The 20469-nt window shown below is 45.5% G+C and overlaps 1 protein-coding gene across 2 annotated transcripts in view; it reads left to right on the top strand.

The window, feature by feature from the left end:
- Positions 1–12479: 12479 nt before the first annotated feature.
- Positions 12480–20469, top strand: part of LOC110568876 (tubulin--tyrosine ligase) — a 35704-nt gene continuing 27714 nt past the window's right edge. For both annotated transcript variants that reach the window (XM_064377981.1, XM_064377980.1), the window contains exons 1-2: positions 12480–12642; positions 16012–16090. In XM_064377981.1, coding sequence (XP_064234051.1) covers positions 12486–12642; positions 16012–16090 — 236 coding nt within the window. In that variant the 5' untranslated portion in view covers positions 12480–12485. The remainder of the gene's footprint in view (positions 12643–16011; positions 16091–20469) is intronic.

Here is a 20469-nt window from a genome sequence, read left to right as displayed (position 1 = left end):
AAGTTGGATTTTTACATTTTGTGCAGATCCTGAGCAGGCATCGCATTGCAGCAAACATGACACCGGCAAAAGGAGAGTGTGGGGCTTCATCAGAGGCCTCTGGAAGGAAGGCATGGGTGTCACCTAACAGTCACCAGCACCCTGTGACTCTAGTAGGTTTGGACATTATCCTTTGAACGCAATCCACTGAGTTACTTTCCTATTTTCCTCTATGTTTGAACCATTGCATCCACCCCGGAAAGAATGGGAAATAAGAGGGAAAAAAATGACTCAGGTGACACATGGACATAAGCAGCTTTCTCCTACATAGTGAGATGTGAGGGTTTTCAGGAGGCATTCCTGTGTCCACAACCATCACTGCAAACCAGAATTCCAGCAGCCAAGACTGTGGGAATATGTGCTCCTCCAATTAAAAATTTGTCTATGTAGGCTGGGCACGGTGGCTCATGCCTATAATCCCAGCACTTTGGGAAGCTGAGGTGGGAGGATCGCCTGAGGTTCAGGAGTTCAAGACCAGCCTGGCCATCATGGTGAAACCCTGTCTCTACTAAAAATACAAAAATTAGCCAGGTGTGGTGGCATGTGCCTGTAGTCCCAGCTGCTCAGGAGGCGGAGGCAGGAAAATTGCTTGAACCCAGGAAGGAGAGGTTGCAGTGAGCCAAGATCACACCACTGCACTCCAGCCTGGGCAACACGGTGAGACTCTATCTCAAAAAAATATTTTTTTCTCTATCTAGCGTGCACTAAAATGTAAGCTCCCCGAGTTTCATAAGTTTTGTGAGGGTGAGGGCTTTGTCTTAAACCTCCACGCTTACAACACTGTCTGGAACAAGTACATGTTAAATATTGAATGAATGATGCATGTCTTAAGAGTAAATCATTTCAAAAGTCTCTGTCAACAATCCTTACCACTAGGAAAAATAATGCACCCATCACTGAATCTCAGCATTAATAAGTTCATTCAAATGAAAATCTTTTTGTCCTAGTTTTGAGAAATACTTGGAGGAACATATAGTCAAGGCATCTGCCTCAAGGGACCTTACAACCTAGTACATCTATGTGGTGTCTGTTGGCTTCCTGCGTGAGCTGGCTGACAGCAGGGAAGAAAGGTGACAGAACACAAGCAGATTGGTTCAGTAAATATATGTTACTTAACATATTATATATATTAAGCAGCAGAGACATCTTGGCACCTGTCTCAACATAAAATACAAAGAAACAAACCCAATTCCTGCATTACCAACCATTGATAAACTTTATAGCTTCTTTCAATCCTTCTGTTCCATAGATATGATTGAAACACACCACCCCAAACCCTCCTGTTCCCATTTCTGTTGCTTTGTATGATCCTTTCCACAGTTGGAAGTAAGTATCTTCCTTGTCCCTGTTCATGGGACATGACCTGCATACTCAGCTCACTCTGAGAGTCAGGTGCAATCTGATGGGGGGAAGCTGTCCTATGCAGAGCTTGCCTGGCTGTCTTAAAAAGACAGCACCCGCCAGGTGTGGTGGCTCACGCCTGTAATCCCAGCACTTTGGGAGGCCAAGGTGGGCGGATCATCTGAGGTCAGGAGTTCAAGACCAGACTGGCCAACATGGTAAAACCTCGTCTCTACTAAAAATACAAAATTAGCTGGGTGTGGTGGTGCATGCCTGTAATCTCAGCTACTTGGGAGGCTGAGGCAGGAGCATCACTTGAACCCGGGAGGTGGAGATTGCAGTGAGCCAATACCACACCATTGCACTCCAGCCTGGGTGACGAGCGAAACTCCATCTCAAAAAAAAAAAAAAGGACAGTTCCTGGGACATACATGCAGTGGGGCCCTGGTGGCATGGGGTAGATGAAAGAAAGTGTTAAAAGACATGACGTGTGAAGGCCGGGTGCAGTGGCTCACACCTGTAATCCCAGCACTTTGGGAGGCCGAGGCAAGTAAATTGTTTGAGCCCAAAAGTTTGAGACCAATCTGGGCAACATGGTGAAATCCTGTCTCTAAAAAAAATGCATAAATTAGCCAGGCGTGGTGGTGCATGCCTGTAGTCCCAGCTACTCAGGAAGCTGAGGTAGGAGAATCACCTGAGTCCAGCGAGGTTGAGGCTGCAGTGAGCCATGATTGCACCACTGTACTTCAGCCTGGGTTTCAGAATGAGACCCATTCTGTCTGTCTGTCTGTCTATCTCTCTCTCTCTCTCTCTCTCTGTGTGTGTGTGTTGGGGGGGAGGCGGGCGCTGAATTTCACCAACTTAACTATGTGCCTGGAGGCAGTCCCATTTGCATAGAAAATGAAAATGTTCCTGCTCGCCAGCAGGGATATCCCCCTCCACAGGCTGCTTTCCTCCTAACAGAAATGGTATTTTTAGTCACTTATATAAGTGCAGCATCTAAACTTGGTAACTTCTTATTTATAAGGGGTGTATTTATAATATGCCAGGCGTGTACTAGGCATTTTATATGTCATTTCATCCTCACAATTGTCACATTATTCTTCCATTCTTGAAAGATAGAATTTGAGGTTCAGAGTGGTCAAGAAACCTGATTCAAGTCACACAGAGAGTAACTACAGATATGGGATGTTAGTCCAGGCCTGGTTGGCCCCAGAATGCCAGAGTCTTCATCTTTCTGTCACATGGCCTGTGCAGAATTACAAGGCCAGACATGGTCACTTTCCAAAGAAAGTGGCAACAAGCTCCATCATCCCCAGGGAAACCTCAGTTCTCATGATTTCTGAATGACACCATCCCAAAACCCATGTCCTGGTTCTGGAGTTCAAAGCCTCTTTCTATGTCTGGAGCTCTGGGTGGCCTGAAACACACTCTTGAGAAATTCCAGCCCCTCTTTGGAGAATTTTAAATGGTAAGAGAGCAAAGAGGCTAGGTGCGGTGTCTCATGCCTGTAGTCCCAGCACTTTGGGAGGCTCAAGCGGGCGGATCACCGGGTCAAGAGATGGAGACCACCCTGGCCAACATGGTGAAACCCCATCTCTACTAAAAATACAAAAATTAGCTGGCGTGGTGGCACGCACATGTAATCCCCGCTACTCAGGAGGCTGAGGCAGGAAAATTGCTTGAACCCGGGAGGCGGAGGTTTCAGTGAGCCAAGATTGTGCCACTGCACTCCAGCCTGGGCAACAGAGCAAGACTCCATCTCAAAAAAAAAAAAAGAGAGAGAGAGCAAAGAGGGGAGGGAACTGGTTGCTTGAGCTGATGAAACTGTCTCCAGAGAGGCTGAAATCTTTGGTAGAGGTGCATGTGGCTGTTTGTGGAGGGGTGGGGGGCTCCCTCATTCTTCCTCTGGGATGTCCATATTCAGGTGTACTCCCATTCCACAGTCCATTGATAACCTGGCTGTGTCTCTTCCCTGACACTTCACTGGAAGAAGTGTGTTCCAGGAACTGCATACAGAACCACCCTCCCTTCCAGTGCCTTTCCCTGCTGGACAAGCTCAAGCTGTCATTAAAAGGCTCAAATCTACTCTTCGGGCATAGCTGGGATATACAAGGTGAATAGGGAGAGCTCATGCAGAATCCTTGTATTAAAAAGACAACCATTGTCCATAAACATTTGTGCAGCAAGATATGCAAGGGGGCTGGGCGTGATGGCTCACTCCTGTAATCCCAGCACTTTGGGAGGCCAAGGCGGGCGGATCACTTCAGGTCAGGAATTTTGAAACCAGCCTGGCCAACCGGGTGAGACCTGTCTCTACTAAAAATACAAAAATTCACTGGGCATGGTGGTATGCGTCTGTAATCCCAGCTACTCAAGAGGCTGAGGCAGGAGAATCGCTTGAACCCAGGAGGCAGAGGTTGCAGTGAGCCAAGATTGTGACACTGCACTCCAACCTGCAAGACAGAGTGAAACTCCATCTAAAAAAAAAAAAAAAAAAAACATATGCATGGGGAGTTTGCTGACATCAACCCACCAAAGAAAGGCTGAAAAGACATCTTCCTTTAAACTCTTCCTTTCATGAGAGCTTGTAATTGTCTTGCTTACTTCCTGGTTGTAAAAATTCATTTTACCAAATGTTTACAGTTAGAACTTTTCTTTCTCTCCTTCAAAAGATCTTTAAGTATCTTCCGTGGGACAGGCCCTTTGGGAGATGCTGAAGTGTAGAGCTGAGCCAACATGGTCCTTGACCTCATGAGTGAGTGAATGTAACAACCTGAGCTTAGCACTGTGAGGCTAGCACACAAATGAGCTCTCCGAGGACAGAAGAGTGGCCCAGGGCATCCTCGGGGTGTGGATTGAAAGGTTCCAGCAAAGGGTGAGGCAGTTCTATCTCCAAAGTGCTTAAGAGGGCCAAGCACGGTGGCTCACACCTATAATCCCAGCACTTTGAGTGGCCGAGGTGGGCTGATCACCTGAGGCCAGGAGTTTGAGACCCTCTCTACTAGAAGTACAAAAAATTAGCCGGGCGTAGTGGTGGGTGCCTGTAATCCCAACTACTCAGGACGTTGAGGCAGAAGAATTGCTTAAACCTGGTAGGTAGAGGTTGCAGTGAGATGAGACCGTGCCATTGCACTCTAGCCTGGGCGACAGAGCGAGGGGCAACCAAGCTCTCAAGCTGAAGAAATAATAAATATTTTATTCAGTGTTACTGTGAGATAGAAAATGCTGGTTAATTAGAGGTTTTGATGAATAGAGATTTTTATGATCCATCTAGTACGTGGTTTATCCATTTTGGAAGGGTTAATACACACTCAACATTAAAACTCCATCTGACACACCATTATTTGACCTTGGTAATGATCAGGGCATTTCAGTTTGGTTGAGGGAATGTGGTAGATGTGGCAGGAAAGATACAGTGGAAAGCCCTAATGAAAAGCCATGAATTTAGACAGGCACAGCAGCTCACACCTGTAATTCCAGCACTTCCAGAGGCTGAGGTGGGTGGATCACCTGAGGTCAGGAGTTCAAGCCCAGCCTGGCCAACATGGTGAAACCCCACCTCTACAAAAATTAGGTGTGGTGGTACATGCCTGTAATCCCAGCTACTTGGGAGGCTGAGGCAGGAGAATTGCTCAAACCCAAGAGGCGGAGGTTGCAGTGAGCCGAGATCTCTCTACTGCACTCCAGCCTGGGTGACAAAGTGAGACTCCATCTCAAAAAAAAAAAAAAGAAAGAAAGAAAAGAAAAGCCATGAATTTGAAACAGGGCTCTGGCTTCAATGAGCCTCTGCAGTGTTCATGTGTGGACATACGGGATGAATGCTGTGCTGAAAGATTAATTTGGTGGTAGTGTTCAGGGAAGTTGGGAGAGGTGGAGGGGCTAGACAAGAAGAGAAGCTACAAGGTAATTACAGTAACCAAGGCATGGAGTGATTGTGGTGGTGGCAGGGGTGAGGGAAAACCCATTTTAAGTTGTTTTGGGGTCTAAGTATAGGATACAAAGAAAAGACATGGGGGGAGCAGTAGTTCAGGAGTTTGAGGCTTGCTTCCTAGGAGCACCACTCTTAGGCCCAGGTGAAAAAGCTTTAGAGGTTCTCACTCCAGCCCTGCTCTAGCCATGCTCTTTCCTACAGGTAAGACGTTCTTGAGTTCAAGGAGCTATGGCCACCTGGAGACTGTCACCCTCCCACTTTCTAGGCTATGCTAGAGGGAGCCAGAATTCACTGTCCAAAGATCAAAGCCTATTTCCTGGCCCTGTGCAAGATTCCTCCCTGGGCCCACGTCCCAAGGGTCAATGGTGCTGCTGGTGTGTGCACCCCTAGGCCTGGGCAGTGTCCAAAGGGCAACTGTTTGTGGGGGGTGATGGATGGTTGTAGCTTGGACTTCCTGGCTGTGGTGACCCCATGCATGCATGCACAACCGCTGTGGTGCAGGCTGGAGTCAGGGATGGGAAGAAATAGGGGTGAACTATGGTCAGGGGCCAGGGTCATCTCTTCCAGTATTACCAGACTTTGGCATGGAACGCCTATGAGTCTGAGGATTCTAAAAATCCTGGCCTTGCAGGTCAGCCTTATACAAGTATGATTGTAAAACAGGAAGAGAGACAATTTTATTTAGCAGCTTATTGGCTTGGTCTATAACTTTTAAATACTCAGACATATGGTAGACACTAAGACATGTGGCTTCCACGTGTATACAACTATTAGACGTGGGCCTGATTTTTAGCCAAACATATCCCTTATTGACTTTCTCAGTATGACTTCTCCAAATCTCTTTGCACAAGGCTTACCTCTTAGGTTGTCCCTTATGAATATTAAACTCAGTTCTTTTGTTCATTGGCTTGCTAGTTTTTAATTATTAATTTGTTATCCCTTTTAAATCCCAGGTATGAGTCCTTTGTCATACATATATGTACATATATACACACACACATATATACTATTCTATGGCTTTCCTGTTCATTCTCTTGATGGTGTCTTTCGATGAATGAAAGTTATTAATTTTAAGGCTGATAATTCATAATTTTTTCCTTTATTCATAGAGATTTTTGTGTCCTCTTTAAGAAATATTTACCTAGTGTAAGATTATAAAGATTTTTCTCCTGTTTTCTTCTAAAAGTCCTTTCTTTTTTTTAAGATAGGGTCTTGCTCTGTTGCCCAGGCTGGAGTGCAGTGGCGCGATCAGAGCTCATTGCAGCCTTGAATTCTTGGGTTTAAGCGATCTAACACCTCACCTCCCAAAGAGCTGGGATTACAGGCATGAGTCACTGTGCTCACCCAACAAGCTTTATTGCTTTACTTTTCACATTTACACGTATTTGATCATAACACATTTGCAACTGATTTTTGAGTATAGCATGTGATAGAGGTCAAGGTTAATTTCGTTTTCCATATGGATATCCTCGACTCAGCAACATGTGTAAGCCCATCTCTGCCCCCACTAATCTGCAACGTCACCTTTGTTATAAACCAAGTTGTTTATAACATACATAAATGCAATTGTGGGTCCCAGGGGCACCTTTTTGGGGAACTCAAGCCAGGACACTGTGTCTGTTGCTCTTCACAGCTGACATCCATTCCTCCCCAACCACAAACAGCTGCCCCTTGGCCACTGCCCAGGCCTATGGGCACGCACACCAGCAGTGCCACTGACCCTTGGTACGTAGGCCCAGGGAGGAACTCTGCATATGGCCAAGAAATAGGCTTTGTTCTTTGGACAGTGAATTCTAGTTCCCTGGTATGTGGCATAGCCTAGAAAGTGAAGGGGTGACAGTCTCCAGGTAGCCATAGCTCCTTGACCTCAAGAACATCTCATCTGTAGGGAAGAACGTGGCTAGAGCCTGGCCAGAGTGAGAGCCTCTAAAGCTTTCTTACATGGGCCTAAGAGTGGTGCTTCTAGGAAACAAGCCTCAAAATCCTGAACTACTGCTCTCCCCATGTCTTTTCTTTGTGTCCTATACTTAGACCCCAAAACAACTTAAAATGAATTTTCCCTACATAGGTTACGTTGATCTGTTTGTTACATTGGTTAATTTGTCTATTCTTAGGCCAAAATCATGCTTCCTTAAGCTTTGTACTTACATACTATACAGCATTGTGCTTACATACTATAACTTTGATAGTCAGGTTTTGATACCTGGCAGTATTAAGTCGCTCCAACTTTCTTCAAGATCACCTTTGCTATTCTTGGTCCTTTGCGTTTCTATATAAATTTTAGAATTACCTTATCAATTTCCACGAATAGCTCTGCAGAGATTTTGTTTGGGATTATATTGAATCTACAGATCAATTTGACACCTTAACAATTTTGAGTCTCAATCATGAACACGGTACATTCTTTCATTATTTTGTGCTTTTAAAATTTCTCTCAATTTTGCTATGTAGTTTTCAGTGCAGAGGTTATGCACAGCTTTCATTAGATAGTCCTACTTATTTCACATTTACATTGATGCTACTGTAAATTGTATCTTTCTAAAATTTCTTTTCCTATTTTTTTGTTGTTGACATATAGAAATACAATTTATATCTGTATATTTATCTTGTATCTAGTGACTTTCCTGTGTTGAGTTATTCATTCAAATTGTTTATAAATTCTTCAGGATCCACTATATATTACACAAGCATGTTATATGTGAAAATGACAGTTTTTAAAAAATCTTTCCCTTACTAAATAAGTTATTTGATAGTACTATAAATGGAATTGTTTTCTTAATTTTTTTCTTGGATTGTTTTGGACTGTTCCAAAAGTTTGCTGAATTTGTTTATTAATTCTAACATTTTGTGTGTATGTATGTGTCGTAGTTCTTGGGGTTTTTTTGGTAGGATTTTCTACTTACATGTTATCTGTGAATAGACTGAATCTCTTTAATAGGTGTGAAATTATTCAAATTTTGTATTTCCGTGTCATTTTTGGTAAACTGAATTTTTCAAGGAAGTAGTCTACTTTGTCCACATGTCCAATTCATTTGAGAAAATTGTTTATATGATCTTATTATTTTTAAAATCTTCAGGATCTCTAGTGATGTTTCTTTTTTCATTCAAAAATTTGTTTAAAATATTTTTAAATCTTCTTGCATCTGACTTTTTCATTTTAATTTTGATTGTTCTTCCTTTCGTTTGTTGGTCTTGAATGCTTAACAATTTAAAATGTTTTTCTTAATATACCTCCCTTGCCTTTGTTGATTTCTTTATTGTACATTTATTTTTTACTTCCTTGATTTCTTCCCTTATGATTTATTTCCTTCTATTTATTTTGGGTTTTACTTATTATTCTTTTTCTAGTTTCATGAGATGGAAACTTAGATAATTGATTTTCAGTCTTTTTTTTTTTTTTTTGAGATGGAGTTTCGCTGTTGTTACCCAGGCTGGAGTGCAATGGCACGATCTCGGCTCACCGCAACCTCCGCCTCCTGGGTTCAAGCAATTCTCCTGCCTCAGCCTCCTGAGTAGCTGGGACTACAGGCACGCACCACCATGTCCAGCTAATTTTTGTATTTTTTAGTAGAGATGGGGTTTCACCTTGTTGACCAGGATGGTCTCGATCTCTTGACCTCATGATCCATCCGCCTTGGCCTCCCAAAGTGCTGAGATTATAGGCGTGAGCCGCCGCACCCGGCCCAGTCTTTTTTAAAACACATACGCACTTTAGACTGTAAATTTTTATTAAAAACAGCTTTAGCTTTATCCTACCAGTTTTGGGATGCCATATCTTCATTGTCATTCAGTTAAAAAATATTTCCTCATACTGTTGTGCTTTCTTCACTGACTCATGGGTTATTTAGCATTGTACAATATCACTTAATCTCCATGCAACTTAATTCCACTATTGTCAGAAAAGTGTTTAGAATTATTTCAATCTTTTGAAATTGCTGGAATCTACTTTATAATCCAGGATATAGCCAGTTGTTAAGATGCACACTCTGAATGAAGAGGGCCCTAAACAGGCTTTGTATGAGCAACATAACTGTTTATTCACCTGCGTGCAGGCAGGCTGAGACTGAAAAGGGCGTCAGCGGAGGGCAGTGGGATAGGAGTTGGTTTTATAGGTTTGGAATGGGCAGTGGGAAGTTACAGAAGTTACAGTTGGTGGTTTCTTGCAAGCTGGGAGGGGGTCATAGGTTTGCAAGCTGGGAGGGGGTCGTAGGGTGCAGAGTCATGAGGTTGGCTAAAGTCCAATGGCCTTGTCAATTGAGGCCGGAATAAGAAACAATAGAAGAATGTCTCAGGTTAGTTAGGCCCCACAGGGGCTGATCTTTCTTCCAGAATCTCATCTGGGGTGTACATGCAGGTCACCGAAATTACCGTGCCATTCATGGAGCAATCAGACCTTACACCAGTTTGGGCAAATTCCTTACATTCTTTTTTCAGTATTGCTGCTGACTGTATGTCCTGTCTCCAGGACACACCCAATTCTAAGAAGAAGGCACACCCATACTCTAAGGTCTAAACTAGAAAGTGATACATATCACTCGCTCACATTCTATTGGCAAGAATACATTCACATATCCACGTGGCTTAATGCTAGGAGCTTAATGCTTAATACTAGGGACTTAATGCTAGGGTAGAGGGAAAGCTGAAATTTTGGAACAGATTCTCTCCCTATAAGACAGCAAGAGAGTGGCAAGCTGTCCCACAGATAGTGTTCCATCAGACTGGTCTGATTTGGATCACTTTCCTATGTTTTACCTGTTGCTGTGGCAAAAGGGAGGGAAAGTAATGCTGTTGGACCAAGTCCAGATATTCATTTCCTTTATCAATAACAGACACTGTTAATCCCACAAGAGCCACAAAAAAACAGGTTCCAAGGAGGTCAGGTGCTGCGGCTCATGTCTGTAATCCCAGCACTTCGGGAGATCAAGGTGGGCAGATCACTTGAGGTTAGGCATTTGCGATCAGCCTGGCCAATATGGTGAAACCCCGACTCTGCTAAAAATATAAAAATTAGCCGGGTATGGTAGCATGTGCCTGTAGTCCTAGCTACTCTGGAGGCTGAGGCAAAGAATCTCTTGAAACCCAGAGGTGGAAGTTGCAGTGAGTGGAGATTGCACCACTGCGCTCCAGCTTGGGTGACAGAGCAAGGCTCCCTCTCATACAAAAACAAAAACAAAACAAAAAGGTTCCAAAGAGGAAAGAGGAGTTACTTTACAAAGAAAAGGGAATAAACTGGGCGTGGTGGCTCACGCCTGTACTCTCAATACTTTGGGAGGTTGAAGTAGGAGGATGGCTTGAGTTTAGGAGTTCGAGACCAACCTGGGCAATATGGTGAGACTGTCTAAAAAAAAAAAAAAAAAAAAATGGGGGTAGGGGATAAGTAGTACCATACAAAACCTAAAACTAAAACAAACAAAAATGGTGCTCACTACAAAAAGTGAGAAAAAGGAAAAAGGTAGCTTCTGGATTTGGAAATTCAAAGGTCACTGGTGTTCCTAATGAGAGCCACAGTTGTGGAGTGACAGAGAGAAGCCACCTGTGGCGCAGGAGTCGTCAGCGGGTGGGGAGGAATGGATGCAGCATGGTGAAAGTGGACGTCACTTTCAATGTGATCAACTGTGAAGAGCGGAAGATACAGCGTCCTGGCTGAGTTCCCCAAAAAGAGAACAAGAATTTGAGCTCAAGTTCAGTTTCTTGGGAGGTGATCCCAAGAAACATCGGTAGAAGATTGGGGTAGTGAGTCCGGGAAAGGAAGGAAGCCAACAGAAGGTGCCTTGAGGCGCAAATTACAGCTGTGGACAACTGCAGCTCAAGCCTACAAAGGATGACCGCAATACGCCTAGGACACGTGCCTCCCCGCAGGGCATGTGCGGAAGGCAAGGGAGCCAGGGCATTCTCGACCAACTTTGTCCCTTGTGGAGGGAGAGCAGCTGGGAGGGAATCCAAGCAGCCAGCGCCTCTAAGCCTGCCCATTTCTGCTCCAAGCAAGCTCTCTACAGCCAGCGAATGCCTCTAGGGTGGAGGCGGTGCGCAAGACCGGCAAGTGCGTGCCTGGAGGCCCTGTGGAATTTGGGCAATGATGGGAGAGAGAAGGGCGCTTTTACAATATGCTCGGTAGATACCGTGAGCACCGGGAAACAGGAAGGGGAGAGGACCTAGGGGTTCTTTCTCTAAAAAAGAGTAAAAGATGCGAGGCGCAGGGCTGATACAGGTAATTTATGAGGAAGTGTAGGAAGTTTGTGGGAACTCTAATGATCATTGTCCTCTTTGTCCCTCAAATGCGGCAACATGGTCTAAAAGGAAGTTAGAGTGGCAACCAGAATCGAAGGAACTTTTAAGAGCCACTCCCCGCCGCTCACAGAGGGAAATCGAGGTCCAGAAAAGGGAAAGCAAGTGGCCGAATGCCGGTAAAGGGCAGGAAGAGAGCGGAGCCCAGGGGTCCAGGGGGCCGGTTCGGGACCTGCTTCCACCAGCGGAGTCTAAGGTCATCCCCTTGGCCATGCGCCACCCAGGTCTCGGCGGAAGGAAGGAGCACTCGACCCAACAAAACGGACGCCCGAGTCTCCGTAGTCGTTAAGCAAAGAAGGGGAAGCGCATCTTCACTAGGCCACAGGACCAGGCCTTATAACTTTTGGGTTTTATTCATAAAAGGTCCTTGGGAAACAGAAGAAAAACCCAGATCGAGCCCTGCAAACAGGGATCTTCCGCCGGCACCGCCTCCCGGCTGCGACCTAGGCTCGGGAGGAACCGCCCCAGACCCCGGCACCGGCTCCACCGCACAGTCCGCGCGCGGCGGTAAAGCCGCGCCCACGCAGCGAGCCCCTACCCCTGCTCCCCTGCCGCCGCCGCCCCGGGGAGGGTGCGGAGAGGGCGCGCCGCGACGGGCCCCTGCAGAGCGCGGCGGAGCCGGGCCGCGCGGAATCACGGGCCGGAGGCGGGGCCGCGCCGGGGTGGGCGGGCGGGCGGGCGTGCGTGCGGCCCTCTCCACTCCGGCAGACGCGCGGGCGCGCGGGCGCCCGGGTGCGGCGCCGCCGGCACCGGAGAGGCGCGGCTGCCGGAGCGGGTAGCGGAAGCCGGGCCGCGGCGGGCGCCCGGGCGGGGTCACAGGCTCTGCCGCCTCGGCCGGCTGGTCCTGCGGCGGCTGCCCGGAGGCCCGGGCGCGCGTCCCTTCGCCATGTACACCTTCGTGGTGCGCGACGAGAACAGCAGCGTCTACGCCGAGGTCTCCCGGCTGCTCCTCGCCACCGGCTACTGGAAGAGGCTGCGGCGAGACAACCCCAGGTTCAACTTGATGTTGGGAGAGAGGAACCGGCTGCCCTTCGGGAGACTGGGTGAGCCCTTCCCCATTTCCCGCCTGCCCTCCCCGGAGCGGCCCTGTGCGCCCCCCGCGGCCCGTTAGAACCAGCGCTTTTGTTTTTAAAGGTCACAGATATTCCCTTCTGTCGCTTCTCGGGCATATGAAAACAGATCCAGAATGATCGAAACCTGTCGTTTTTAATGCTTTCTTGCCTCCTAACTTCGATTTAGAATCGGAGTAGTGGTGCGGCCACTCAGGGCTACAGCTGCTTCCTGACAATGACCGGTCCCTGCAGCCCAGGAGACGTCGGCCGCTGGGGCTGGGACCTGAGGCGCGCGTATCGCGGCTCCCCGGATCTGACGCCCCCAAATCTGGCAGGTCCGCCTGGGCGGGGCGCGGCTCCGCAGAGCCGGAGGCTGGCGTCGGCTGGAGTCATTTTGCAGCTTTTCTGCACTGAGGATTTCTGCCTGCTTGACGTGGGCGCAGGAGGGAGAGCTGTGGGTGTTGAAACCCCTAAGGCTTCTGTCACCCAAAGGCGCGGAGGAACGGTCAGGGGGTTTGGAAAAGACCTCTGGATATCAAAAGCAGGAGCTGCAGAAGAGACCCTAGCCCAGGGGAAAGATGTCTGATTTTAAACCTTTTCTTAGTTTCACCAAAGAACATGTTTTCGCAGTTCTACATTGGATTAAGGTCTTACACGAGACTGGGTTCACCCTCCCTCTCTTCCCTGCTGTCTCCGAGGGAATTACCTTCATCCACAGGGTTGAAGCTGGCTGGGCACCACCATACCCACTTGTCCTCGGGTAGGAAGGTGCAGGAGATAGGAGGGGACTAGATGCTCCTTTGTAAATGATGTCATCCAGAAGTTGCCCAGGTCGGTTCAACTCACATCCCATTGACCTGAGCATAGTCTCATGGCCTCCCCTCACTGCACAGTCATCTGGGAAGTACAGCTTCTCTGGGGAGCCATGTTCCCTGCCAGAATTCACCAGAGGTGGGGGCCAGTTGTATTCCAAAGACAAGGAGAGAATTGATACGGAGGAAGAGTCACTTCTGCCTTCGAGGGCAACCCAGAGAGAGCAGTGTTCTATGTCCAGAAGAGGAAACAGTTTTTAGAAATAGGTGTGGTCAGAGTTCGAATGGGTAAAAACTGAATATAGGCCATTTGGAATTGACTGGTCATTGGTGAGCTTCCACAGACAGAGCCTTTGAAAAGGGGTTGTGTAAAACTAATCCTTGGAGGAATGAAGAGCTGCAGTGTAAAGTTACTAAATTTTTTTATTTTGAATAGTACCTGGGACAGCTTTTCATTTGTATACAAGTTTATGATGTAGAATGGTGACTCCATGGAAGGGCCAGTTTGAATACCCAGAAATCTCAGAATATGGAGACTGTGCCTGGAGAATCCCTTTTGTTAACCGGTCTCAGGAAGACCTTAGCAAAGAGAATATATGACCTGAGAGGAGGGGAAGAATTGCTTATAGTTCAGAACAATTATTTCTTCCTTGCATTGTCCACTTCCCTTCCAGACTTCCCTCTGTATTCTTGGCAGTGCCTGGCTGTGAAAGCTTAGGTGGAATCCTAATATTAAAAACAAACATGGCTCCGCCCAGGTGGAGACAGGAGTGACTGGCATTATTACCCAGGTGCTTAAGCCTAGGAATGAGAAGCAGAAGCCTACAGAATTTGAATCCTAAACAGGTACCGCAAATTCAGCAGATGATTAGTAAACATATGTTTTGTTTTTGTTTTTAAGACAGACTCACTCTCTGTCACCCAGACTGGAGTGCAGTGGCGCTATCTTAGCTCACTGCAACCTCCACCTCCTGTGTTCAAGCAATTCTCCTGCCTCAGCCTCCCAAGTAGCTGGGATTACAGGCACACACCACTATGCCCAGCTAATTTTTTTATTTTTAGTAGAGATAGGGTTTCGCCATGTTGGTCAGGCTGGTCTCAAACTCCTGACCTCAGGTGACCTGCCCACCTCAGCTTCCCAAAGTGCTGGGATTACAGATGTGAGTCACCATGCCCAGCATACATTTGGTTTTTATGGGAAAGAAAACAGCATGCTACAACGAAGTTGGTTATATGTCATCACTGTTAAGGGATAGTTACCGTTTGCTTAAAGTGCACTATGTGAAAGCCAAGGAGAAGATTTATAGAGCTAGGTAAAGGCTTAGGAAGGCTGGTGCCCTGTGGATAAGAAGGTAGGCAGTTCAGGTGGGAATCAGGCCTGTCTGTCCAAGGGGACCAGTGAGAGCCAGCTAATGCCTACCTGAAACTTTTGATTTGACTATATGCCATTCTCAGATAAATTATTCTTACTTTTGGCATTTTCAACTGAAAATTCCTTTGTTTGGGCTTACTTTGATTTCTGTTACTGGAAATGCAATGCATTTTATTAAAATTTGAAACAAAATGCTTTTTATTTTATTATTATTTTTTGAGATGAAGTCTCATTCTACTGCCCAGACTGGAGTGCAGTGGTGTGATCTCGGCTCACTGCAACCTCTGCCTCCCGGGTTCAAGCGATCTTGTGCCTCAGCCTCCCAAGTAGCTAGAGTTGCAGGCGTGTGCCACCATGCCCAGCTAATTTTTATGTTTTTAGTGAAGATGGGGTTTTGCCCTGTTGGCCTGGCTGGTCTTGAACTCCTGACCTCAGGTGATCCAGCCGCCCAGAGTGCTGAAATTACAGGCATGAGCCACCATACCGGGCTGAAAACACTTTTCATTTTAAATAAAAATTTGTTTTTCTTCGTACCTTTTCTGCTCTAATTTTATTTAAAAAGGCCACATGTAATAAGAGCTGTTGAAAATGAGTTTTCCCGTGGAATGAGGCACAGAAGAAAGCTCTCACGGCTTCTGATTTTATAGACATGGCCTCTCCACTACCTTCATTCACCTCCTAGAAGCTTGCAGAGATAGACTTGCTTGAGAGCAGCATCATTCTAGTTCTCCTTCCTTCCTTGGTGTAGAAAGCCAGGTTACGGATGTGGAAAGCATGACTATTAAAGTAGCCTTACTGTACAGAGTGACAAGTCTATATGTGTTAAGCCAGGAGGGGAATGCAGTGTGCAGTCAGGGAGAGGTGAAATGAAAATTACCCTCAATACCCTCCACCCTAACAAGAAAAAACAAAGGTAGCAGCAGTTTTGGCAGACCTACGATGCTGATATTATGATATCCACTATGGGGAGACTGAAGGTTGCCAGCAGGATACCAAGAGAAAGAGGGTCCTTGGGGACCGAGAAGCAAAACTGTTCCATTTTATAACAGCCAATCCTGAGATGAGAGAAAGAAAAGCTGGGCATAACACAGCTGTCCTCTCTCCTGCTAGCTGGTGCTGACATTGTCATTCCCCAGTTGTCCTGTGTCCCTTCTGACCCTCCTCTTTCCTTCCTAGGTCACGAGCCCGGGCTGGTACAGTTGGTGAATTACTACAGGGGTGCTGACAAACTGTGTCGCAAAGCTTCTTTAGTGAAGTAAGTGTTAAGACCGCCGTTTTCCAGTTTTTACCTAAATAAAAAACTTAGGCAAAAATGTGGGGTTATTTAAAAGGCAAACATGTATTTATTTTAAAAGCCAACAAATATCAGTTGAGAAGCTTCCTCTAAGCCACTTGGGTTGCAGTCCAAAACTTGTTGCTTGATAAAGCCTGTGTGTCTCTGAGGTGAGCCTCCTAGAAGCAGAGCCGGACTCAGGGTTTCCTGTGTAAGTGATTTCCTGAGGTAGGGTTCTTAAGAGACACCCATCAGGAAGTGGCTGGGCATGGTGGCTCACACCTCTAATCCCAGCACTTTGGGAGGCCGAGGCGGGCAGATCACCTGAGGTCAGGAGTTCAAGACCAGCCTGGCCAACATGGAGAAACACCGTCTCTAGTAAAAAATACAAAATGAACTGGGTGTGGGGGCGGATGCCTGTAATCCCAGCTACTCAGGAGGCTAAGACAGGAGAATTGCTTGAGCCCAGGAGGCGGAGGTTGCAGTGAGCCGAGATTGTGCCATTGCACTCCAGCCTGGGCAATAAGAGCAAAACTCTATCTCAAAAAAAAAGAAAAAAATAAAAAGGAAGCAAGGGCACAGCAGGGCAGGGGGAGAACCAAGTAAAGAGGTGGTTTCAGCCAAAGTCTTTCCTCTCCTGACTCCAAGGAGCACTGAAGCGAATGGCACATCAGAGTTGTCACATTTTGAGCAAGGGGACCAGGACTCTGTGCCCCAGTATCAGTCAGCCATCAGCTGTGGGAAGAGATGCAGGGCGTAGTTTCGCATGCATTTCTGGGCATGGGCTGGTCCCTGGAGAAGGGCATATGTAGCCCTTAGCAGCCATCTCTCATATTAGCAAGGGGTCCCTCAGAAAGAATATCTGGGCAGGGTATAAGAGCATTCACTCTACTGCCCATCTCTGAACAGTTGGATTATGGCCAGGTATGACCACAGTATCACAAAGTGGAAGGTGATTATGTTATACAACGATTAAGATCTAGGGTCAAAAGTGTACGTTTTCATCCCAGCTCTTCCTCTCACTAGCTTGGGCAGATCCCCTCATCCCTCTAAGCCTCAGTGCCCCTCTCATAAGGCTATTATGAGAATTAAATAAGGTGATGCATGTAAAGTTTGTATAGCACAGTGGCCTGGTACTTAATGAGTATTTGACACTGCCTTAATTTTCCTGGCTGTAAATTGAGGAAATAGTAACTACCTTAGGTTATTATGAGGATTAATTGAGCTAATTTAGCTAAGGGCTTTGAATAGTGCCTGTCTTGTCATTCACACTGTATTAAGTGAAAGCACACCTTAGTATCATTATTGCTATTAGTATAGTTGTCATTGCTATTACTGTTATTTCAGTAGGGAAACACTGGGTCGGGCCGCTAAAATCAGGGCTGTCACAGGTCTCCAGTATTCTTTCCATGATGACTGTTGAACACGTATGTGTAGCCAGGTACTGGGAGATATGACTCAATGCAAAATGCTCTTTTCCCACTAACATTTCTTTCTGGACGCTAGATATTTACTAGATTCGGTGCTCACTGGAACATTTCTGCTTTGTTCACTCATTGGCCTTGGTAACTTATGTACCCACTCCTCTCTGTGATGGGTTTTCATGATTCATCCCATTCCTGAAGGAGAGTGAGGCTTCCTGAAGTCATCTTGTGACATATTTATATATTTAGAATGCAAATAACTGTTTCACTAGAATCGGGAATAGAAGTGGAACATGCTTGTTTATTCAGATTATTCACTTAGAAATTCTTTTTTTTTTTAATTTTCTTTTTTCTTTTTTGTAGTAACTCCTCTGAGCTAATCACTTAGAAATTCTTATTAAATATTTATTAAACCTTTTCTGCTATGATTTTTTCCCTAAAGACAAAGGTAAAAGTTTGCTTTTATAAGTAGGAAGCAGAGGATGCTACAAAAAATACAAAGGTCTCCGTATTTGCATGTTTTGCAGTTCTAGGGAAGCAGAGTGAGTACATGGCTGGAGTCATGACCAAGTGTGATAAATATCTGTGACTTTGGAGAGCACCACTCAGAATCCCAGTGTTTCATCTTTAAAATGGGGATGGATGATGGTGACAATACCTGCTCGTTGCCTGTCGGAGGCATGCAGTGTAATCCGTGATAGCACCTTGTAACACTGACATGATCTATGCAGGCTGGAGGTTGCATCATCCTCATCAGCTTCCATCTTTGTCTCAGGTGTCCTGTGAGGGGCTTATAGTAATTCCAGGATATGATGGTTCCCTTTATCCATTTGTCTCTCTCCCATGATTTTGTATGGCTTGAAAGGACTCCAGAGAGTTAGAAATGTAGTCTCCTTAAAAAAAAAAAAAAAAAAAAAAACAGAGGGGCCAGGCGCGGTGGCTCACACCTGTAATCCCAGCACTTTGGGAGGCCGAGGCGGGTGGATCACCAGGTCAAGAGATCGAGACCATCCTGGTCAACATGGTGAAACCCCGTCTCTACTAAAAATACAAAAAAAAATAGCTGGGCACGGTGGCGCGTGCCTGTAATCCCAGTTACTCAGGAGGCTGAGGCAGGAGAATCGCCTGAACCCAGGAGACGGAGGTTGCGGTGAGCCGAGATCGCGCCATTGCACTCCAGCCTGGGTAACGAGCGAAACTCCGTCTCAAAAAAAAAAAAGAAATATAGTCTCCTTCATTTTATAGGACACAATGGCAGCTTAGAGAGGACAGCCAGGTTGCCCATGGCCACAGTAGCTCCTGTTAAGCCAGGACAGTTTTAATCTGCACAAATGGGACCCCTGGCCATTGTGACTGTGTACCCTCGGGGGGCTTCCCAGAGCCTTGGTGGTGTTCAGTGCAGGACCCTGTCCAGCCCAATCCTTCCTCCTGTCACTTCAGGGAGTTTCAGAAATTCATTAAGTCCTCAAGGCTGTAGTCTTAGAACCCTGAGGGGCTTTTATTCTCCTGGTACAGATCAGAGGCTTTCTTTTCCTCTCCTGAGCATTAGTGTTTTATAGATGTAAATAAATCTCCATTTCTAATTACTTCCCAAATGGGCCCATGAGGAAATTGTACAAAAGCAAAGGACTTCCTGCAGAGCCTAGTCTTGGTTCTGTACAGGAAATGAGGGCTTCCAAACCAATCTACAGACCAGCACTGTCCAACAGAAATAGGATGCTAGCCACACAAGTAATTTTAAACTGCCTAGCAGCCACATTAAAATAAGTGCAAAAAAACAGCTGCAAGCCAGGCATGGTGGCTCACGCATGTAATCTCAGCACTTTGGGAGAGGTGGGTGGATCACCTGAGGTCACAAGTTCAAGACCAGCCTGGCCAACATAGTGAAACCCCAACTCTACTAAAAATTCAAAAATTAGCCGGGTATGGTGGTGGGTGCCTGTAATCCTAGCTACTTGGGAGGCTGAGGCAGTAGAATCAGTTGAACCTGGGAGGTGGAGGTTGCAGTGAGCCAAGATTATACCACTGCACTCCAGCCTGGGAGAAAGAAAAAAGAAACAACTGCAATTAAATTAATTTATTATATTTAACTGAATAAATCCAAAATGTTATTTTGACGTGTAATTAATACAAAAAGCTATTATATTTTACATTCTTTTTTATTCAGTCTTCAAAATGTGATGTGAATTTTACATTTGTAGCACATCTTAATTCAAACAGTAAATTTTCATTGGTAATCTTTGATCTGAATTTAGCTTACGTAAAAAAATAAGGTTGAAGAAGTAGACTTATGTACCCAAGTTGTACATAAAAGTTTTTCAATAACTTTCAATGCCAAAAGATCTATTTCCTTTAATATTACACACACATTTTCAAAACTAGTTCATTTTTTTCCAGAAGAATTGATTGGATTATGAAGCAAAAGCTTATCATTTTCAAAATAATGTCCAAATTAAGTAAATTCACCAACTCTTCTGTCAGTTCAATATTGTAAATATCAAATTTAAAGATGTATTGAATATATTGAAAAGTAACTCTAAACTTATCAATATCAACAAAGCATTCTTCAGATTTCTGTTAGTTTTTACAGCCAATTTTCATAATGCTATTACAATTAACATTTTTTGCATACTGAGTCATGTTATAAAACTATGTGAAATCATTGTTATCAACTTGTATTATGAAGTTGGAACTTAAATTCTCACACCTGTCTGGCTAAATCACAAATAAGGTCGTCTTTTCCCTTCCTTGGAGCTTTAAATTTAGCTTATTCATATGCAGTATGAAGATAGATGAGAAGATGCAAATGGCAGTTTTTTTTTTTTTTTTTTTTGAGGCAGAGTTTCGCTCTTGTTGCCTAGGCTGGAGTGCAGTGGTGCGATCTTGGCTTACTGCAACCTCCACCTCCCAGGTTCAAGCGATTCTCCTGCCTCAGCC

The sequence above is a fragment of the Aotus nancymaae genome, unplaced genomic scaffold (genome assembly GCF_030222135.1).
Source record: "Aotus nancymaae isolate 86718 unplaced genomic scaffold, 86718_ANA_hifiasm-v0.15.2.pri h1tg000017l, whole genome shotgun sequence".
NCBI lineage: Eukaryota > Metazoa > Chordata > Mammalia > Primates > Aotidae > Aotus > Aotus nancymaae.
This window is presented reverse-complemented; position numbering and strand designations above follow the sequence as displayed.